Source organism: Mastigoproctus giganteus, chromosome 5 (assembly GCF_048544385.1).
Source record: "Mastigoproctus giganteus isolate SK-2022 chromosome 5, ASM4854438v1, whole genome shotgun sequence".
Lineage (NCBI taxonomy): Eukaryota > Metazoa > Arthropoda > Arachnida > Uropygi > Thelyphonidae > Mastigoproctus > Mastigoproctus giganteus.
In genome coordinates, this window is record NC_143579.1 from 216,020,842 (window position 1) to 216,045,473 (window position 24,632).

Genomic DNA, 24,632 nt, shown 5'->3' on the forward strand with positions numbered 1-24,632 from the left:
TGTTTAGCCCATGGTCATCAGCGTGTAACAGAACAAGTATGTTTGGAATTTAAAAATGTCGACAAGCTGATATCGCTGACTGAAAAGGTCTTCCTTAATTAAGGCTCTCTCAAGAGTACAGCTCTTAAAAGAAATGCACCCTGATTTGCCATTTCCACCCAAGCAAGTAATCACAAGATGGGGGACCTGGTTCACCGTTATAAAAAGTCGGCCGTATTACGGCTGATATTTTACAGCAATGAAGGAGGTTAGTTACAGTTTTAAATAAAACTTAAACACATGGTACCCGAGGAAGATAAATCCATATCTGAAGCACAGGAAATTTTTGCTAAGGAGAAGGTATCCCACAATGTCGCTTATATTGACAGTAATTTCTCTTCCCTATCTTCCTCGATTACTAACATGGAGGTGAAAGATATGTCTCTAATTAAGGCTACAGAGATCGTTCGAAAACTAGAGGACAAGATGAAACAAGTTCCGGGGGAAATCGGAGAGAAAATTGTTAATAAATTAGATGCAGTTTTCGCTAGAAACCTGGCTTATCCCACCATATGCAAAATTTCCCAAGTTTTAGAGGATAATACGGCCATTGAAGGACTTCCTCTAGCTCCCGATGTCATTAATGCGTTTAATTTTGCCCCAATCACATCTTGTGATGTTGAGAGGTCCTCTGCTTACAAGCGAATATTAGCAGATGATAGGAGATTAACTCCAAAATATTTGGAGTGGATACAGGTATCTCAATGCGATGGAAAGTACTTGGCAACTTAAGTGTTAGTAGCCTAGTACCTTAGCCCAGTGGTTCTCAAACTTCTACCCCCTGTAAATGTGTATGTAACTGGCGTACCCCTTGTATAGATAGATAAAATTATAGTTATAGTATAACAATGGGAATAAAATAAAACATATATATATATATATAAACATACATTAAATTTTGTATTTATAAATTACATATATCGATAAACACAAAGAGTGACAAACAATTTAACAAATCTTATAAAATTATAAACATTTTACTGGGTAATCAGTGAGATGGTTGCGCTTATTTACGCTTACACAGTTCATCAATGGTTGGGGTTATCATGCTAAGGTAGAGTCGCAAGTCATCTTCAACATCCAGCCTGTTCCTATATTTATTTTTTAAAGCAGTTAAAGATGAAAAACCAGTTTCACATAAATAAGTTGTTGTGAAAGGAAACAAATATTTGACTGCAATTCTTGACAAAGTCGGATATTCCTTCTCCACTCCAATCCAAAAACTAATCAATGGCTTTTTAAACTATTGTCACAAGATATCCCAATCAACTCTTCTTTATTGGACAATGGAAGCTTACATTTTTCCAAATCAAATGTGAAGGGGTCTCAAATCCATTCTTGTGTTTCATCAGGGGGTGGAAAATACTGCCTTATAAGAGTTTTAAGAGCACTTAAGTGAATGATTATTTGTTGTCTGATGTCTTCAAAGTCTGCAATCGTGTGCTCATTTTCTTTATGAAATGAATCTGGTCACTGAAATTGGTCACAGCTGTTCTTTTTAATTATGTTTTTCCAGAGAAATTTTTTTTTTACCATGGCCTCTGTTTTTTTCTCAACATAGAACACATCAACATTGTCTCCTTGCAATGATAAGTTCCAAATATTCACTTTTTCAAAAATATCAGCTAAAGATGCTAACCATAGAAGCCATTCTAAGTCTTCTCAGGTAGGGAAGGGGAGTGAGGATTGACAAACGTGTACAGACATGAACTACTTTTAAACATACAAAAACCAAAATACATTTTGGTTTTTGTATGTTAAAAAAAATTTATTTTAATGTTTATATTAAAAAAAAAAAAAAGCTTGCAAATTGTGATATTTTCATTATATTACTTGTTATAAATTTGTATAACAAGTCTTTGTACAACTTTAAAAAAATGAAAAAAGTAAATATTATCATTTATAAGGTATGTAAAGGTAAATTATTTCATCATATTTGTTTAAATTTATTGACATATTTTCATCATGTTTTAACATTTTTAAGGTCATAAAAATCCAAACCCTACTGATGACGTTTCCAGGCAAGCCTGGACACCCCCAAGGAAGCAACCTTTATGGTGAGCTACTAAAGTCCTGCAGAGTGAAAAATGCTGTCTGAAGAATTATGTTCAGTTTATCAAAAGTAGGTATGATAAGCAGATATATACAAAATGCTTTGTTCAAATTAGAAAATGAGAAACATGAATATATTTTCTTCATGATTCAGAAAAGGATTTTTGAGGACTGGTTATTCTTAATGTGATGATGTAACGATAATTCTTTTTCTGCTGAAGCTAAACATATGGTCAGAATCGGATCTCTCTCTCTCTCTCTCTCTCTCTCTCTCTCTCTCTCTCTCTCTCTCTCTCTCTCTCTCTCTCTCTCTCTCTCTCTCTCTCTCTCTCGGCGCCTCCGTAGCCAGGTGGGAAGGAGCAGCAGTGCATAGCACACGCTTCTTGATTAGACGGGGTTCGAGCCCGTCACCACCAAATACGGAGAATGCGGAAAGGTCAGGGAATGACCACCGCATATCCCGGAGCAATATGGCCTTAGTTGCTAATGCTCCTAAAAACCAAATAACAAACAAACAAACAATCTCTCTCTCTCTCTCTCTCTCTCTCTCTCTCTCTCTCTCTCTCTCTCTCTCTCTCTCTTCTACCTTTCCTTTTTAGGGATTGACTGATATATTTTGTTCACATTTTGGAATCTGATATAAATTCAAACAGAGAGACATAGATAAAAATTTGAGTGATCACCTCCTCCATAAAAAACTAAGCAGTGGCTCCTATTGGTCAATTAACCTCAAAAATTTTTCCAATTGAAGGTCACCTGATGCAAATATGTTATCCTTTTGGTTCTTTTTGCTATGAAGACTTGAAACCCTTACACACTTTTCTGCATCTAAATGGATTAAATGGCAAATATAATAAGTCATAACTGCCATTCTTTTAAAAATGCTATGTAGTGTTCAACTGGTATGTTATAGTATTTAAATTCTGAAAGCATCAAATCTCCTGTATTCCATCCAGTAGAATCACCTTCAAAGGCAGGTATGGAAAGTAGGGTAGTTGTAATGCTTTATACTTTTATCACTATAAAATATTACAATGATTAGATAAACCTTTTGGCATCTGTATCATTACTGCACTGATTGAAACAGAAAATCCATTTTGCAAACAATGTGCAAGTTGAGTAGTTATATTCAATGCCATTTCATTCAAAATAGTTGTTGCTTTTCTTCTGCCTGATGCATACATTTTAGCAATTACCAATTAGAATTTAGGACGTATGCAAAAAAGACACTGCTTGTATAACATTAAAGTCAGCATTTCCACATTCAGAAAACCTTTTTTCTTCTCCTTGATACTATGTTAAAAATGTGTTTGTGCACTTAATGTGACAAGTAATATCATTTCTCCCACCATGTGATATATTAAAACAACATCAGCAGTAACTGCAAATCTACTTCCTTTTTCAGACTTTAAAATACAGGGGACAAATCACTATACACATCTTTAAATTCTTGAAAACAATACTAGCTTTTATCACCTGACATTATTCTTTGTATTTTGAAGTAATCATAAAAACTTTTTCACATTAAACCTTGACTTTCAATAAGCTAGGTTTATTACTACTTTCACAACCATGCAAAATACTGATAACAGATGACAAAGACACTGAATGAATAAATGGCAAGGCATTATGTGATGAAGAACCTCGTGAATAGAAAAAAAAAATAATCACTTGATATTGTTTTTTTTTTTTTGTATTTGAAGTAACCACAACAGCTTTTTCACATCAAATCTTGAGCATCAAATAAGCTAGGTCTATACTTCTTTCACAACTATGTAATAATGAACACATGATAAGGCCAGATAAATGACTGAATGCTCATATAGAACTTCAAGTGCCACTACTGTCCAGAAAACAAAATAAACACACACTTATATCAGCATGTGGTCACTAATACTTAGGTTAAACATGAGAAGAGTCATGCAATGGTGACTTTTAATTATACATCATTAAATTTCGTAGGTTTATGATTGAAAAAATATTTGCTATTTGCATATTTATAAAATAACCTTCCCTAAAAACTGAAAGACATGCTCAATTATCAGAAATCTTATGAACATATTGGTAGAACTGGTAATACACATTTCACATAAAAATATCTTGCAAGCTGACCTAACCTCCTTTTCCTACATCTTTAACCTCAGAAATTTCATAACTCTACAACCCTGTACAAGATCCTACTGTACTTAAGTATCTTAAATGCTGTGATGGGAGAAACTGTATTTGAAGAACAATAACTTACTGGTAGTAGATGCCTCATGCTAATTAATGTAAAATTCTTTGTTTAAACTTTATTATTATTATATTTGCACATAAACAGGTTTCTGCTTAATGATCAATCTTGGATGCAATATTCAATCCCACAAAAATTAGCAAGCTTAAAGAAAAAAAAAAACATGTACATTTGAAAAAGCAGACACTGCATTTCATTCATTCTGCCTTTCAATCATACATTGAGAGAGAGAGAGAGAGAGAGAGATTGAAAAAAAAAAAAAGAGTAATGACAAATAGTTATAAATGTTAACTTTACCTACAAATAACTTTTCACAATGTCCAGCCCTCCACATTCTAATTGTTTTATCAGCTGATCCAGTCAGCATAAGATCCTGTTCAGGTAGAATCTGTACTGTCCAAACTGCTGCTTGATGGCCTTCCAGGGTCATTGAACATTTTTGTCCCTGCCAAACTCTAGCAGTTTTATCCCAAGAACCACTAAGAACTGTACCAAATTTTCCTGCTGCAAGCGAACAAACTGAAAATTCAAAATAAAACTGATTGAATTTATTTTAAATAAAGGTACTTTAAAGTAACTTGAACTGATTCTGTTTCCATTTTTAGATATATGAACCTCAAAATGGATATCATGATGCTACATAAAATTATAAGAAATTTTCATAATACAATGGAAAAATGTAAATTCCATTATTAAAAAAAAAAAAAAAAAAAGGATTTCCATGAGAAAATATTATTGCTGTTAAAATACAAAATTCACAAAATCTTTTGCAAATCCTTTTTTTTTTTTTTTTTTAATAATGCTTCTGCAACTTCTGAAAGCATTCCTGATAGACTTATTTTGAAATTTCAAATAGTTTCAAATTTATAGTATCTTTTTGAGTTTGTGTTGTCATTTGAAAATCCAGGAGACTTTTAAGCACAGCAAAAATAAATAAATAATTAAATTTAAAAAAAATAATGAATAAAATAATAATAATCGCAATGATGGAGTGCTGTCATGATATAAGTGCCAATTCGGTGAAACACTTTACTAGCTATTTTCTCCATTCAGCAGGCAATCATCCTAGAACTGTTTTGAAGTATTCTCAGTTCACTATTTGAAAATGTGGGGCAAATTCATATGAAAAACAATTCTCTGCAAATCAAACTACAATTAGCATGACCATTTTTGATTGAGATTGTTATGGACGTTGGATAAAACAGTCTTCCACCGAGAGGAATGGACCTTTGCTTCTGGGTTACAGCTGTACAACCATGATTCACCACCAGTAATGACGGAAGAAACAATATACAGGTCAACAACAGCAAGTTGACAAAGACCCCTGGCATGCAAGAGCTTGCTTCTCTGTGTGATCATTGATGAGATGCTAGGCACAAACTTGGCTGAAATGCAGCTCATTTTCAAATCTTGTGCTAAAATTGATTGACATGTCCCATAAGACACCAATTTCACTAGCAGCTTCACAAACAGTTAAACATTCATGACTCCTAATCAGTTCAAAAAGAAGAGTGATTGACTCACTGGTTTCTGAAGTTGAACGGTAGACAAGAGCAAGATCACCATCAATGGAAAAACGGCCCTCTCTAAACTTTGTGACCCAGTGAAAAGTCTTCAAATACCATACAGAATATTTTCCCAAAAGCAATTTTTTAATATTTTGTGAATTCTCTTGCACTTCTCCCTAATTTGAAACAAAATTGGATGCTTGGTAAAATCACTTATTTTATTCAAATGTGACAAAATACATAATACCTTGAAACCATCCAAAATAAGTGATTGGTGATTATGAGAAAATAAACTAAACACTGTAAAAGAAGAAATATTTTTTTCTAAAGGAAATAATATCAGCCGATTAGAAATGTTGCAATGGTGATAGTATAACTGCTAGTGATCAGAAAATGCTATGTGTAGGTGTATAAATTGTGACAATAAAATTACCATACTGTTACAATAAAAATAATACAAAGTGAAGGATTTCAAAAATGGTTTTATTTTTATTCAAAGTAATCACAACCTGGATAAATGCACTTATATGCCATTCTAAAAGTTTCTAAAGAGAGTCTCTGCAAAGGTCAAAGAGATGCTATTCAGTTTGGCAGTTACGTTTTTCTTTACGACCTCAACATCCTGAAATCTCTTGACTTCGAGGATCGTTTTCACTTTGGAAAAAGGAGTCTCACCAAGAAGTCTCCTGGTGCTAATAGGGAGGGTAGTCGATCTGTACAATACCATGTTTTTATCAGAAATGTCTTCACAAAAAATGCAGAAGGGGCGGGGATATTGTTGTGGAACAAGAAGCCTTTCTCTTGAAATTGCCACCTCATTCCAGGAAATGTACTTCGATAGTCTTCGAAACACCTGTATGCCAACGCAGCATTGACCATATCCCCTTCAGGTACAAATTCCTTGTGAATCACCCCCTGTTTGTTGAAAAACATGATCAGCATCATCTTGATCCTGGACGTCTGTAAACAAAACTTTTTGGGCCTTTGGGATGATTCTAAAATCCGCTGCATGCTCTGACGCCTTTCAATATCACCAAGAGATACTCAGTGATACTGAAACACTCAACACTCATCTCAGGTGATAATACAATCAAGAAAATTAGGCTTGTCTTGTCAAGTTTGGATGAAGTCTTTGCATGATGATACTCTTCATTACTTTTGCTCATCCGTGAGGCTATGCTGCAATTTTGCACAGACCTTCCCTTTCCCTAAATCTTCATTAAGAATTTAACAAATCGTTACCTTATTCATATACAACTCATCATTCTGAGGGTCATATGATACAATTTCCCAAACTTTCACAACTCTGTCCTCATTCCGGGAGGATGCCCACTTCTTGGATCATTATGAACATATTCACATCTACCTTAGAACCACTTATACCATATAAACAAACTGGTAACAACTTGACGTTTCATCACCATAAACAGTTTTTAACATTTCACATGTTTCTATTGCAGATTTTCTCAGTTTAAAGCAAATTTGATATTTTTTCGTTGTTCCATTGCAAAAATCCTGATACGAAATGTTAATACCACTAAGGAACTAGTTGTTACTTGCAACCTGTCAGACTAATGGAAAATCTCTGAACCACCATCTGCTGCAGGAAGTTTAAACTACACCGAGTGGACAGAAATCATGGGATACCTACAAGTAACAGGTAGGCCCACCTTTTGCCTAGATAAGGGCAGTCACATGGCGAGGCATTAAGTACACTATTTCACGAAGGCATTCCACAGATATTTCTATCCATGCTTGCTGCACCGCTGTCCATAATTCCGTCGCATTTCTGGGTGGATGATCCAAAGCTCGAACAGACCTTCCCTCAGAATCACAAAAATGTTCCACAGGGTTCATGTCCGATGAATGGGGAGGCCATTCCATGGTAGTAAAATCTGTGGAATGCTCTTAGAACCATGTTCTAGTCACCATGGCTCTGTGAGGAGGCACATTGTCCTGCTGGAAGGGTCCATTGTCCTGTGGTTGAATGACCACCACGAAGGGATGCAGATGGTCTTGTGCCAGACCATTACCGACTGTTCACCTGCCTGTACAGTTCTTGGTTGACATGATGGGTGCATAGCTTCGTGAGGTTTCTGCCAGATACACACCCTCCTGCCCGGTCAAAATAACTGGAAAAGGGACTCATCAGACCAGGAGACCCTTCAGACAATGACCATGAAGGGATGAAGATGGTCTGCAAGGATGGATAAGTAACCTGGACTGTTCAGAGGCCCCAATGTGTGCCAGCTGAACATGCCCTAGACCATTACTGACTGTTCACCTGTCTGAACAGTTCCTTGTTGATACGATGGGAGCATAGCTTTGTGAGGTTTCTGCCAGATACACACCCTCATGCCTCCTCGAAATAACTGGAAAAGGGGACTCATCAGACCAGGAGACCGGTCAGGACAATGTGCATCTCCACAGACCACGGCTGTGGGGAGGCACATTGTCCTGTAGTTGCACAATGACCATGAAGGGATGCAGATGGTCTGCAAGGATAGACACATAACTGGACCGTTCAGAGTTCCAGAGGTCCCAATGTGTGCCAGCTGAACACCCCCAGACCATTACCGACTGTTCACCTGCCTGAACAGTTCCTTGTTGACATGATGGGTATAGCTAAGTGAGGTTTCCGCCAGATACGCACCCTCCCGCTCAAAATAACTGGAATAACTGGAAAAGGGACTCATCAGACCAGAAAACCCATCTCCAATCATCCAAGGTCCAGTGCTGATGTTCTTTCGCCCAGTTGAGGCGTAGAGTCCTGTGTCGTGGTGTTAGCAATGGGACTCTGGTGGGTCGGCAGTTCCCATAACCTATTGTGGCTAATGATCACCTGATGGTGAAGACGTTTCTGGCATATCCATCGTTGAAGTCGGGAGTGATTTGTGTCGCTGTCATTCTCCAGTTGACCGAAACATTGTGAGACAGATGTCAACGGCAACGTTCATCCACAAACTTGCTCCGCCCACAGCACTGTCCACAATTAGATGTTATTCCAGAAATGCAGTATTCCCAATACTCTTGATACTGTTGAATGGGGACAGTGCAATTTCTGTACCCCCCTCCATGATAGAGTGACCCATGTGTCAGGCACCCACTATCATCCCTCTTTCAAAGTCAGTTAACTCACGATGTTTATCCATACTGATACAGAATTACCGTCTACATGAATGCAGTGTACCTATATACCTGCCAAGTGGTGGGTGCATCCGCTAGCGAGAGTTGTGACAGCATCACACTGCCCAGGAACCAGGTATCCCACGAATTAGCATTAATAGAGGCATATGATGCAAGAAAGCAAGCTTATACAGCATTAGCCAAAAAAAAATCCCCTTCCCATTTCGCCTATCCATTTGTTCAAAATGTTTGTCTAGTTCAGCCTTGAATTTATTTAAGCTATCAACTTCCACGACAGATGGAAATTTGTTCCAGCAATCAACTAGGCACTGGCTAAAGGCAAATTTCCGCAATCTATTCTACAACTATCTTTCCTCAGTTTGAATCTATGCCCCCTTCAGATTTGTAATCTGAGCATCCCATCACCATTTAGCCTGCTCAATCCATTCAAGGCCTTATACACCTCAATCAGATCGCCTCGCAGGTGCCAGTCTTCAGAAGCTGCAATGTGCAGCTTCTGAAGACTATACAAAGGGATAATCACCTCCTTATCCCTGCTCGCAAAATTCCTGTATATTATTGGCAAGACCCCATGACCTACTCTGGCAGCCTGTCTGCACTGGTCAGCAACTTAAGCCTTTCTTTGTAAGAGCACCTATTTGTTCCCCTCACCAGTCTTGTTGCCCTTCTCTGTACTCGTCCTAGCAACTCTACATTTCTAAAACGAGGCTTCCAGACCTGTAAGCAGTACTCAAGGTGTGGCCTGACCATTGCCTTATACAAAGGAATAATCACCGCCTTATCCCTGCTCACAAAATTCCTGTATATTATTGACAAGATTGCAAGAGAGATGTCAACGGCATCTGTCTCGATATGAAGTTTGCTGAGCAGTCTGCACTGCTCAGCAAACTTCATATCTGACTGCACAATTACCCCCAGATCTTTTTCACTTTCCACTTCCCTGAGTGTAGTACCACACAGTTGGTACCTTTCTCTCGGGTTATTGCTACCCATATGCAGTACTTTGCATTTGTCAATGTTAAACTCAGTTGCCACTTCTCTGCCCATTTGCTCAACTTTTCCAGATCCTGTTGCAGCAGCATACTGTCATTAATGTTATTAACAACCCTCCCAACCTTTGTATCATCTTCAGACTTTGACATCAACTTTGATATACCTTCATCAATATCACTGATAAATATACAAAACAACGATGGGCCCAACACTGAACCCTGGGGGAAACCACTAACAACATTAGTCCACATGCAGTACTTTTCTGTTAATTAACACTCTGTCTTCTCCCACTCAACCATCCTTTTATACTATACTGCTCCAATTTGTACAGCAGAGTTCATGTGCAACAGTATCAAAATTATTTTTTGCATCCAGTTCCTTTGTGACCATGTCATAATATCCCATCAAATCGATCAGACAAGACTTTCCCTTAACAAACCCATGCTGTCTTGAATTATTATTGCTGTCTTATCTAGATGATACTGCAATGCTTCTTTAACCAGTAACTCCATTATTTTCCTTGGAGCAGAAGTCAAACTAACAGGTCTGTAATTACTCGTGTTACCCTTTGTGAATTGGAGATACATTTGCACATCTCCAGTCCGTGGGGACTTCCCCCGAGTCCAAGGATGCTCTCATAATTATGGCTAAGGGGTTGCTTACATCCTCTGCCACCTCCTTTAATATAACTGGATAGATCCCATCCACCCCAGGTGCTTTTCTTATGTTTAACTTCAACAATTTCTCCTCCACTTTGCTCTCAGTTATTATAAAATCATTTAACTCCCTGTTGGAGTTTGATAAACATCTGCCCCTCTCCCCCTTGAATAACTCCTCATATGTGAATGTAGATGCAAAATACTCATTTAGTTTGGCAGCTGAGTACAGTAGGGCTCCAACATCAGATGGTAATTTGTTCCACAAAACCCATTGTATTGAAAATATTGTAAGTTGAAACCAATAATATATTGATTTCCTGTAATTCGTTCCCCAACAACACATAAAATAGGTATTTATTGCATATTATACTTCGTTTTTACATTAAAAATGAGTTTTTATATAAAGATTACTTAATAAACAGTCATAAAACATCTTAAAATAAAAAAAAATAAAAATAAAAACTGGCAAAGAAAGTGTCCAAATGGACTGATTTTGACAACTTTTTTGTACTTCCTGAAGTTCAATGTCACTCTCTGTAATTTTCTCCAACTCTTGTAGCTCCTCTGTTGCTAGCTCACACCCACGAGAGTCAATAAGGTCCTCCGCATCCTCTTCTCCAAACTCCAGACCCATTGATTTACCAAGAGTGACAATATTATCATTTGTCAAAGCACCATCATCTTCAAATCCTTCAGTTATGAACAATTAAAGGCCAGATTTTTTTCCAGGCTGAATTTAAGCACCTGGTGGAAACATCATTCCAAGCACTCACAATCAGCCTTACACAGTCTAGCATGTTGAACTTCAATCTCCAAAAATCTTTGAGGGTGAGAGCATTTTCACCAGTGGCTGCTGTAAAGCAAATTGTGAACATTTTTGTGGTGTAGATTTTCTTAAGTTTGTAATCACTTGATGGTTTGGTTGAAAAAGAGGAATGGTGTTGGGTGGCAAAATTTTGACTTGAACAAAGTCAAATTGTACCTGAAGAGATTGAACAAGGTTGGGATCATGGCCTGGCATATTATCCAGCAGGAGCGGTGCCTTCACAGGAAGCTTATTTTTCTCAAGAGAACTCTTCACTGAAAGACAGAAAGCTTCACGCTCCCATTCATTGAAATCATATCCTGTAACCCAGGCGTTCTTGTTACTGCACCAAAACACTCCCAGCATGCATTTGTCGACTTTTCGTTGTTTAAATACTATGGGAGTATTAGAGTGATACACAAGCAAAGGCTTCAGCTTAAAATCTCGAGAGGCATTGGCACCCAACAGAAGAGTGAGCCTACCTTTCATAGGCTTATGCCCAGGTAAAGTAGCCTCATCCTTAGTGATGTATGTGTTCCTGGGCATTCGCTGGTCAAGACATCAAAGACGTAGTGTCACACAGATATAACCAGTGAATAACTGGAATTTTGGGAGTACAATGTACACAGAAAGGATAGACAGGACAGGAAGGGAGGAGGGGTTATGCTGTTAGTTAAGAAACACAAAATCTAAGGAAGTGCATCCAATTGAAGTTGGTGGACAATGCATTGTTGAGTCAGTTTGGTGTGACATAAGCACTGGAAAAGGGAAAATGAGAGCAGGTGTGTGTTATAGGGCTAATGAATCTGATGAGTATCATGAGCAATTGTACAGAGAAGTAGAGTGGGCCAGTAAATCAGAATGTCTTATTATGGGGGATTTTAATTTTGTAGATATTGACTGAAACTTGTGGTTGGTCACTCGCACACTAGCAAGACTTTTGTGGAAATACACTAGCAAGACTTTTGTGGAAATATTGGATGACTGCTTTCTACAGCAACATGTTTGAGAGGCAACTAGAGGGAGTAACTTTTGATCTGATAATCAGCAGTGATTATTCATGCATTAAGAATTTGCAGATAAAGGAACCACTGGGTGACAGTGATCACAATGTACTGATGTGGGATTTACTTAAAGATGTAACTACCATCAACAGTAAAGTCAAGGGCTTTTGCTTTCATAAAGGTGACTACGGGGTCTCAGACAGTTTTTAAATTCTATACAGTGGAATCAACTGTTGATGTTACCAACGTTGAATTCTAAATGGGAAGCCTTCAGGGACTGAACCTTGGAGGTTACTAGGCTTTTAATTCCAACTAAGAAATACTGTTCAAGATTTAGGCCTAAATGGATGTCAGATGAATTAATGAGGCTTGTGGCAGAGAAGAAAAATGTATAGAATGCATATAAATTATCAGGCGACACAGAAGCCTACAGCAGATATAAGCTAGTACGTAACCAAGTCACAAAGGAGGTTAGGCAGGCAAAGGAAAATTACGAGAAATCTTTGGCAAAGGATGTAAAGAAAAACAGCAAAGAGTTCTTTACTTATGTGAACACTAGAAGAAAAGGGATGGATCAGATTGGACCACTTAACATACATGGGTTGACTATTGTTGATCATGCTCAAGTAGCTGATAAACAGAATGAGTATTTTACATCTAGATTAACACATGAGGAGTTATTCAAGGAGGGGGAATGCCAGAAGTTTATCAAACTAACAGGGAGCTAAGTGATTTTGTAATAACTGTGAGCAAAGTGGTGGAGAAATTGTTGAAGTTAAACATAAGGAAAGGACTGAACTGGAGGTGTGCAAATGAAACAATAACCAATTCACAAAGGGGGTTCAAATGGTGACATAGCTAACCATTTGAACTAGTTTAACTTTTGTTCTGGGGGAAATAATGAAGTCAATGGTTAAAGAAGCATTGCAGGATCATCTAGACAAGACTGCCATAATACTTAAGACACAGCATGGGTTTGTTAAAGGGAGGTCTTGTTTGACCAATTTGATTGGATACTATGATGTGGTCACAAAGGAACTGGATGTAAACAAATAATTTTGATATCATATACTTGGATTTCAGGAAAGCTTTTGATACTGTTGCACATGGAAGACTGCTGTACAAATTAGAGCGGTATGGCATTAAGGGTAAGTTGCTACAATGGATAAAGGGATGGTTGAGTGGAAGACGACAGAGAGTGGTAATGGACACTGCTCTTCATGGATGAATGTTATTAGTGGAGTTCCCCAGGGTTCAGTGCTGGGCCCATTGTTGTTTTGTGTATTCATCAATGATATTGATGAAGGTATATCAGGTTTAATATCCAAGTTCGCAGATGATACAAAGGTTGGCAGGGCTGTTAACGACAGTAAAAACAGTATGCTACTCCAACTGAATCTAGATAAGTTGGGCAAATGGGCTGAGAAGTGGCAATTGAAGTTTAACATTGACAAATGCAAAGTACTGCATACGGGTAACAATAATCCAAGAGAAACGTACCAACTATGTGGTACTACACTCAGGGAAGTGGAAAGTTAAAGACCTGGGAGTAATTGTACAGTCAGATATGAAGTTTGCTGAGCAGTGCAGATGGGCTGCCAGGGCAAGTCATGGAGTCATGTCAGTGATATATAGGAATTTTGTTAGCAGGGACAGGGAGGTGATTATCCTACTGTACAAGGCGATGGTCAGGCCACACCTTCAGTACTGTGTACAGGCCTGGAGGCCTCATTTTAGGAAGGATGTAGAGTTACTAGAACGAGTAGAAACAAGGGCAAAAAGATTGGCGAGGGGAACAAAAAGAGATTCTCTTGCCAAGAAAGTTCTGCAAATTGCAGCACCTGGAGAGCAGGCACATGCAAGGTGATCTGATTGAGGTGTATAAGGCCTTGAATGGGTTGAGCAAGCTGAATGCTGATGGGATTCTACCTCGTGTTCAGATTAAGAACTTGAGGGAGAAAGAAATTCAAACTGAGAATCATTGAGGGGACATAGATTCAAATTCAAAAGACAGTTGTAGAATAGATGTGCAGAAATTAGCCTTTAGCCAGCGGGTAGTTGATTGGTGGAACAGACTTTCATCTTTTGTTGTGGAAGTTGATAGCCTAAATAAATTTAAGGTTGAGCTGGACAGGAATGAATAGAGGGATGAAATAGGAGAGGTTTTTTTTGGCTTACGCTGCATAAGCTTGCTTTCTTGCATCGTATGCCTCAACTAATGCTAATGCTATTACCAAGATGAGCCCTATTAGCAAATAAAAGCAAAGTATCAATTTTGCAGTTTAAAAATATATCAAAATATAAATACCTGTACCACTATGTCCAAGCAATTTGAAAATTGGTAAGGGTGAATCTAAACTGAAGCCATAAATTGCACAGTCATTACTACCAACCAAGATTAGCCCACAAGGATACTGATCACTAGGAGGAAGAGTACATATGCTTGAAATAAAATTTGTGGGTCCGGACATAGAATGGCCTTCAGTATAGCCCTGGTCAGTCCTGCAGTAAATAAAATATAAAATGAATAATAAAATATAATAACTAAGTCTACTTTCATTAAATATAATCAATTCTATATATAGCAAGACATATATCAGTTCTAATTATAGATTTTCTAATAAAGAGTTGGCCATCGCATTCTAAAAATACACAGACTATATGGTAGATATAAGCCAGTCTGTAATCAAGTCAAAAAGAAGGTTAGGCAAGCGAAAGCTGTTTACGAGAAATCTTTGGCAAAAGATGAAAGAAAAACAAAAGACTACTTAAAAAGGAGGAAAGAAAAACAAAAAAAATTTACTTTTTTAAACTCTAGAAGGAAGGGGATGAATCAGATTGGCTCATTTGATATCGATGGTTCGACTGTGGATGATCCTGATGAGGTAGCTAACAAACTGAATGAGTATTTTGCATCCACAATAACACATGAGGAATTCTGTAGAGAAGTGGAAGCTAGAAGCTTATCAAACTCTAGCAGGGATTTAAATGATTTTGTAATAACTGAGAGTAAAGTGGAGGAGAAATTATTGAAGTTGAAAATAAGAAAGGCACACGGGGGTGGTGGAATCTATCCAGTTATATTAAAGGAAGCAGCAAAGGAAGTAAGCAAATCCTTAGGCATAATTATGAGAGCTTCCCTGGATTCAGGGGAGATGTGCAAACGTGTCCCCAGTACACAAAGGGGGGGGGGAGGTTCAAAGGATGGCATGAGTAATTACAGACCTGTTAGTTTGACTTCTGTTCTGGGGAAAATAATGGAGTCACTGAAGTCTTGTCTGACAAATTTGATTGGATACTACGGTGTGATCACAAAGGAACTGGATACAAAAAATAATTTTGATATCACATACTTGGATTTTAGGAAAGCTTTTGATACTGTTGCACATGGAAGACTACTATATAAATTGGAGCAGTATGGCATTAAAGGCAAGTTGCTGCTATGGATAAAGGGATGGTTGAGTGGGAGAAGACAGAGAAGTAATCAATGGATACTGCTCTTCGTGAACTAACATTATTAGTGGAATCCCCGAGAGATTTGTGTTGGGCTCGTTGTTTTCTGTATTTATCAATGATATATATCAAATATATATCATTGATAAATACAGGTATCAAAGGTATATCAGGGTTAATGCCCAAGTTTGCATATGATATGAAGGTTGGCAGGGTTGTTAATGACAGTACATTACTGAAAACACGATATAGAAAAGTTGAGCAGATGGGCTGAGAAGGCCGTAAGAGAAGCTCATGGTGTCTTGTCAATGATATACAGGAATTTTGCTAGCAGGGATAAGGAGGTGATTATCCCCTTGTATATAGGAATGGTCAGGCCACATCTTAGGAAGGATGTAGAGCTGCTGGAACAAGTACAGAGAAGGGCAACGAGATTGGTGAATTGAACAAAGGGTTGCTGTTACCAAGAATGGCTTAATTTCTTCAAATTTCAGCTGCTGGAGACTAGGCACCTTCAAGGTGATCTGATTGAGGTGTATAAGACCTTGAATGGTTTTGACAAGCTCAAGTTGGTTTTGACAATCCTATCAGCTTTGACAAGCTGATGGGATTGTTCCTCTTGCTCAGATTACTCACCTGAAGGGGACTTAAATTCAAATTGAGGAAAGGCAATTGTAGCATAAAGGTGCGGAAATTTGCCTTTAGCCAACGGGTGGCTGATTGTTGGAACAAACTTCCATCTGTCATAGTGGAGGTCGACAACTTAAATAAATTCAAGGCAGAACTAGACAAATGTTTGGAGTGATGGATGAGTGAAATGGGAGGTTTTTTTTTTTTTTTTTTTGGCTGATGATAAGCTTGCTTTCTTGCACCATATGCCTCTACTAATGCTAATACAGAAGAAAACCAGTTATTAACAAAGCAGATTTTTTAAGAACAATATTAAGAAGACAAACCAGAACTATGCTAGATATTATGCACGTTTTATTTTATGTGTTTTATTTTATGTTATCTGAATGCTACTTTAATTTGGTTTGGCTAAGAACCAAAGAATTTCAGTTTGAAAAATCTGAAGATAATGATTCCAATTATGAACAAGTAACAAACTAATTCGGTAACTGTCAGGTGACAATTAGTGAATTAGCAACCCTGAACAAGTAGAAATCGTAGTATGTATTCCAGGAAAATAGAGCTGTACTTTCACCAGACCAGTTGGTTGGTTGGTTGGTTATTTGGTTTTTAGGAGCATTAGCACCTAAGGCCATATTGCTCCGGGATATGCGGTGGTCATTCCCTGACCTTTCCGCATCCTCCGTATTTGGTGGTGATGGGCTCAAACCGCAGTCTAATCAAGAAGCGTGTGTTATGCACTGCTGCTCCTTCCCACCTGGCTACGGAGGCACCCACCAGACCAGTATAATGAAAGCTAATTGGTTACTCACTCTTAGCATATATTAAATTGTATGCTAAGAGTGAGTGGTAAAAGTAAAAGAAAACAAATTTGTTTACTTTTAAATTAGGTTAATTTAATAAATTTAATTATCATTTAATGCAATTTCGGAACTGGTAAGTTATGTCTAATATTTGATTATATGAAATACTTAGGTTAGAAAAATTTACAAAATTAATTTGTAAACAAAAAAAAAAAAAAAAAAAACCAAAAAAAAAACCAAAAAAAAACACCCCAATTTCATATTTGTCATTTTAATAAAATTCTGTAATTATTGAGGCTTTCTTTAAGGTTAAGAAAATTTAGGTTTTTCAAAGAAAAGAAATTTATGCATATGATTTTCCAGACACATAAATGACAAATATAAATTTCACACATCTGAGGTACATGCTGATTTTTATTATTCACAAATGCATAAAACAATTACTAGTTTATCCTTGAATTGTGTAAATGGAAGTAAAATATGATTCTGTGCAGCAAATTTCCGGTTGCTTGTTCAGAGCTACATTACTATCAAAAATTGTTAATAAATTTTTAATAACATCCTGTCATAACACCAAATTTGCTAGATGTTGTTGTTGCTCTGGAGGTTTAATGGCACATCAGCTGCTAAGGCTATAATGTGCCTATTCACTAATTATATTAAGACATGAGTTTTCTCTAAATCAAAAGAAAATCAGAAATAATTGAAAAGCCCAGTTTGCCTGAGAAAGTCAAAAAATTCAGAAATATTTGCCTTATCACCAATCAGGTTTTCAAGAGTAATTGGTTTATGTAGATTAACCAGTGAGATCAAGGATGAAGTTCTCGCTTGTTTATAATAGGGGCAGCCAATAAGAATATGTTTTACAGTCAAATTGTTAGAACAATGTGTACATTGTGGTGGATCATCTCCTCTCAGTAAATGAAGGTGGGTCAGATGTGTATGTCCTATTCTTGCCCTTGAGAGGACTACTTCTTCTCGTCTCGATGTACGGACACTGGAGCGCCAAATTTTCGGGTCTTGTTTAAACTGAAAGAGTTTATTATTAGTCTGGGAGTGCCACAGGGCTGTCCATTGTGATAGGCAAGCAGCATGAATGGTTAGTGCATAATCTGATGCTGGAACAGGGATGTTGGTTACATCTAAGGTAGTTGGATTTTTTGCAGCTTTATCGGCCAGTTCATTTCCTAAAATACCGGAATGTGCTGGAATCCAGCAAAAAGTGACCTGTTGATTGGGTTCTTTAATTTGCAGTAATAAGCTTCTGATTTCATCTAGAACAGGGTGAACTTTATCTGAGGAATTACATAACGACATGATTGAGCTGAGGGAATCAGTGTAAATGACAGATTTTAAGGAAGAGTTAAAATGAAGATTTTCTAAAGCTAGTTTTATTGCGTATAATTCAGCAGAAAATATACTAAATTCTGACGGAAGGGAAGCTGATACAATTGTATTTGGAAACACTGCAGCTGCTCCAACATTTGAATTAGATTTAGAGCCATCTGTATAAATTGGAGAGAAATCAGAATATCTTTCAATGTGAACTGCGTGAATTTGGTTGATATTTGCTGCTTGCAAGGAATTCTTTCTCCATTGACAGAGGTAAGTGTCACAGATTGGAAGAGGAGGAGGAGTCCATGGAGGTTGAGTATAAGTTGCTACCTGCTTTACGGAATGGATGGAAATATTCCAAACTTGCACAAGTTCAAGAAGGCGAAGACCAGCTGGTTTTACTATGCTAGGTTTGTTTCTGTATAGGGTTTCTAAGGGTGGGTTAAAAAGGTATGACCGAATGGGATGAGAAGCACAGCTTTGTATCTTGACAGCATATTTGAGTAACAGTGTTTTCCTGCGTAAAGTTAGTGGGGGCTCATGAGCATCAATGTAGAGACTATGTGCTGGCGACGTTCTGAATGCACCAGTTGCAATTCTCAAAGCACTGTGCTGAATGGGATCAAGCCAGCGTAATGCACTCTTTCTGGCAGAATCATAGATTGGAGCACCGTAATCGAGACGAGATCTGATTAATGCCCTGTATAACCGAAGAAGTGTGGTACGATCTGCACCCCATGTTTGGGCAGATAAAGCTCTGAGTATGTTTAACTTTTTTAGACATGAAGTCCGTACATTTTTAATATGATCTAGGAAATTTAACTTATTGTCAAGGGTTAATCCTAGAAATCGGATGTTGCTGGTGACCGGGACAAAGATGTTAGAAATTTGAAGTTCAGGATCTGGATGAAGTTTGCGTTGTCTACAGAAATGGATGGCAACTGTTTTCTGTTGTGAGAGCCGATAGCCGTTGAGGCTCGCCCATTGTTGAATTTTATTAAGTGATATCTGAAGCTGTCTTTCAATAGACCTCATGTTTTGAGAATGACAAGAGATGGAAAGGTCATCTGCATAAAGGTAAGTCTCAACTGTATTTGGAAGCTGCTTAGTAATACAATCTATTCTCAGGGCAAAAAGTGTGGCACTCAGTACTGATCCCTGTGGAACACCTTCTTCCTGGATGAAAGTTGGGGAAAGGGCATGTTGATATCGAACTTGAAATGTTGTTGTATGTAGAAAGTTCTGAATGAATATAGGAAGATTGCCTCGTAGTCCGAGAAGGTAAAGATCACTAAGTATACCATACCGCCAGGTGGTATCAAAAGCCTTCTCTATGTCTATTGAAACCATTACTAGATGTTCATGTTTGACAAAAGCATTACGGATGGCAAATTCGGCCTTGACCATAAGATCTAAGCATGATCTGTTTTGGCGAAAGCCATATTGACAATGGCTCATTAGATGTTCCGACTCAATGATCCAGACGAGTCTTCTGTGGATAATTTTCTCAAGGATTTTACTGAGGCAGCTTGAGAGAGATATGGGTCTATAGCTATTTGGGTTTGATGGATCTTTTCCAGGCTTCAGGAATGCCAAAATTGTAGAGTGATGCCAAGATGCTGGATAAACATTTTCTAAAAATATGCGATTGTAAAAGACCAGGAGGCAGCGCAGAGCTTTGTCATCAAGATGTTGTAGCATGACATAATAAATTCCATCTGGTCCAGCAGCACCATTGCGAGCTGTTCTAATGACATGTAAAAGTTCAGAATATTGCAGAGGTTTGTTATATGGGAGAGGACGGGTAGTTTGAAAATGAATAGCATGCTTTTCTTTAGTGATTTTAATTCTTTGGAAAGAGGTAGTATAGGCTGACGTTGCTGAGATTTCTGCAAAAGTATTGGCTAAAGCATTAGCTATATCTACAGGATTAGAGAGATCTTTTCCATTCCAGGAGAGGATTGGAGAAGGTATGGTAGGAAACTTACCAGACAGCTGTCTAATTTTTTTCCATATTATTTTGGGATCGGTATTTCTGTGAAAAGTGGATGCAAAACGGGTCCAGGATTCTTTCTTTGCCTGTTTTTGTATGAAGCGTGCTTTTGCCCTTAATTTCTTATAATTAATGAGATTGACTGTGCTCGGACATTTCCGAAACAAATTCCAGGCTTTATTTTTTGCTCTCTTTGCTGTGGTGCATTTGTCATTCCACCAGTAATTATAATGCTTTCGGCCCGGCGGATTTGATATTGGTATTGTGTCTTTAGCCACATTTAGAAGATGCGACGTGATGTAATCTGTCACATCATCAATGTGCTGGAGGCGGATTTTTTCCTCATCGAGGTCAATTGATGATTGAAATTTTGCCCAGTCTGCTCGGACAAATTTCCACTTTCTGCAGGGTTGAATTGAAGGAGTCTTTGCTTTTAGAAAGTTGCATACTATTGGGAAGTGGTCACTGCCCATGGGATCGTTTATTACATACCACTCTATGGCTGGGACTAGTACTGGTGAACAAATTGAGAGATCTATTGCTGAGGTGTGTCCTGTTGGAAGCTGTACGTGTGTCGGTGCACCTGTATTGAGTATAGTGAGATTTAGTGCATCCAAAAAACTTTCAATTAGTCGGCCTCGTCTATCCAAATTAGGAGAGCCCCATAATGGGTGGTGCCCGTTAAAGTCCCCTAATATACAGAGAGGTGGAGGTACCTGTATAAAGAGGTCTTCAAGATCTTTTAAAGAGTTAGTACAGTTTGGCGGTAGGTATATTGAGACTAGTGTTATTGCACTATGGAGAATTATACGAACAGCAACAGCTTCTATATTAGTTTGGAGTGGGATATGTTTAGTTGGGATCTTTGAATTTACTAAGATTGCCACACCACCATGGGCAGCGCTAGCGGTATTTGCTAGATGACATAGCTTTAAAATGAATTAGTAATTTTAATTTTTCAACTTCATTGTGATGATGGGTTATTTTATAACAAATATATAATCCAATTTACAGCCTATTCTAACTGCTATAATTTCATTTTTAAATACACAATTTTTTTTAAGTCTTATAATTTGGACAAATATAAAATTATATATACAGTGCAATTGTGATTTATGCTGTCTTACATCGCATGATTTTGAAATAATGTATCCTTATAATGTAAGTAATAATAATAAATAAATCTTATTATACATTTAAAATTAAAACAACACATACATGTTCATGCAGGGTCAAAAAAAAGATTTTTTACATTTTAATTTTTTAATGTTTTTTATGTTCATACATTTCTTTCTTAATTTACAAGCCTTCTTTAATTTACAGTAACTTGTAAATTAAAAACTTGTAACTAAATGGTACCTGATTTACAGTAACTTGTAAATCAGGTACCATTTAGTTACAAATTTCATATACTTTTTTTTTTCTTTTTGGTAGTTGTTGGCGCATCGGCTTCTGTGGCCATAATGCACCTCCCAAGGTTTTTGCAGTACTTTGATCCAAGCCCGAGGCGGGATTCGAACCCGCGACCTTTGGGTTGCCAGGCAGGCACTTTACCCACCCGGCTAGCCCGGTCGGCTCATATACTTTTCATCATCATCAGTCATCATTCCACTATTCCACGGGTTGATGTATGAAGCCTCGCCACCATGCCCTGTCCGTGTACTTCTCTCCGTCGTTGATTTCACTCCAGTTTCCTCCTCTCTTAATCACATCGGTCTTTATCATGTCTTGCCATCTCATTCCTGGTCTCCCCCTTGGTCTTTTGTCCCTTAATTGTAAATCAAACATTCTTCTTGGCAAACGCCTCTCGTTCATCCTCTTTACATGTCCAAACCATTTCAAACGGAACCTTTCAATCCTGTCCTGGAGTTTTTCAACCTGAATTCTTTCCCTAATCACATCATTCCTGATTTTGTTGCGTCTTGTCTTTCCGGCTATGCTCCTCACAAATCTCATTTCTGTCCCCTGAATTCTGCTTTCATCCTTTTTCCTCATAGTCCAAGTTTCAGATGCATACGTCAGAATTGGTACGTAATAGACCTCATATATAGCCTCCTTACACTTCAGTGGTATGTTCCTGTTCCAGATCAGATCTCTTGTCTACCTATAGAAATTCCAGCTCGTTTGTACCTTCTACTTATTTCTTCATCTATCAACTCCAGTCTTTGTAATGGTGCTTCCTAGATACTTGAAGTTGTTAACCATTTTTAGCTCTTTCCCTTCCATTGTAATGTATCCATCAAGCTCACCACTCCTCTTTAGAACCATTACTTCACTCGTTTCCTGACTGAAAACCAGTCCAAATTCATTGACCATACTTGCCCATATATCAACTTGCCATTGCACTTGTTCCCTGCCCTCTCCCCATATGCAGAGGTCATCTGCAAAGAGCATGACTTTCATCTGGTCCTGTCCAAGTTGTTCCACCACTCTACATTGCACATCATTCATGATAGCTATGAATAGTAGGGATGACAGGACGCCTTCTTGTCTCAAACCTGATGTTATTTTGAAGCTCTCTGTCAACCTCATCACTGTTCTTACTTTGCTCACTGTATTGGTGCACATATTCTCAATTCTCTCCACAAGCTGTTCTTCTATCCCCAAGTTTCTAAAACCTCCCACACTTTCACTCTCTTTAAGGCATCAAACACTTTCTTTATATCCAAAAATGCCATCCATAATTCTTTATTGTATTCATAACACTTTTCCATCAGTTGCCTGAGGCAGAAAATTAGATCCACTGTCGATCTGCCAGGCCTAAAGCCATACTGTTCCTCGGCCATCCTATTTTCAATCGCTCTAACACTCTCTCATACAGCTTACTCACATATGATATCAGTGTGATGCCTCTAGAATTGGAACACTTTTTTCTGTTCCTCTTCTTGAACAACGGGATGATCAAACCTCCTTTCCAGTCCTTTGGCACCTGGCTCTCATCCCAGATCTTACGGAACAGTCTGTATGTCCACACTATCCCTGCAGCCTTCAGCATCTCTCCATTGATCTCATCCATACCAGCAGACTTACCTGTCTTGATGTATTCCCATGCCTGCACTACATCATTCCACGTCAAGTCTGTCTGCTCTCTCTCTCTCTCTCTCTCCGTATTTTCTCTTCCATCCTCTCTTCTATGATCAACCTGCCTTTGTCCCTTTTGCTGGCTGTCCTGCACATTCAACAGATTTTCAAAATACTTCTTCCATGTTTCCCTTATCTCTTCATCCTTGGTTATTAGGTTCTCATTCTCATCCATCAAGTATTTGCTCTGTTCACCATCTCTTCTATTCCTCACCATAACATACAGCGTCTTTTTATTACCATTGATATCTTGTCGTAGAGTTTTACTCCATTCTTCCAACCACAGTCTTCTCTCCTCATTAACTATGCTCTTAGCCTCTCTCTTCACAGTTTCATATCTCTCTTTATTCTCATCATTTCTGTTCTTAAAGTAGGTCCTGAATGCATTATTCTTGATTTTCACAGCCTCTCTCATCCTATCATTCCACCATGGGATTTCTTTCCATCTCCTTCTATTGCTTGTCCTTCCATAAACATGCTCTGTCAGTCCTACTATAGTCTTTGAATGCTTTCCATTCTGATTCCACGCTGTTCACCACTGTCTTAGGTACAACCTTCCTGAACTCTTCTCTGAACATCGCCCCTTTTTCCTCTTCTTTCAACTTCCCCAACCTTAGTTTTTTCTCTCTCTCTTGTTATTTTGATCTTCTTCAATTTAGGGAATCTTAGAACTCCAACAACTAACCTGTGATCACTACCCAAGGAGACACTAGGAATGACCTTGATGTCCACTAGTCTTCTGTGTTGCTCTTTATCCACAAGTATATAGTCAAGGAGGGATTCCTGTTGACCATCCCAACCGTATCTTGTCACTTTGCGACTCTTTCTCTTCTTGAACCAGGTATTTCCTATGACCAAGCTGTTCCGTAAACAGAAAACCAACAGACTGTCACCATC

General features: G+C 38.0%; 1 protein-coding gene across 1 annotated transcript in view; it reads right to left on the reverse strand.

The window, feature by feature from the left end:
• Positions 1–24,632, reverse strand: part of Plap (phospholipase A2 activator protein) — a 121,014-nt gene that overhangs the window by 63,260 nt on the left and 33,122 nt on the right. The window contains exons 2-3 of the mRNA XM_090373709.1: positions 14,749–14,942; positions 4,622–4,843 (exon numbers count right to left, since the gene is read on the reverse strand). Of these exons, the coding sequence (XP_090229835.1) occupies positions 4,622–4,843; positions 14,749–14,942 (416 nt within the window). The remainder of the gene's footprint in view (positions 1–4,621; positions 4,844–14,748; positions 14,943–24,632) is intronic.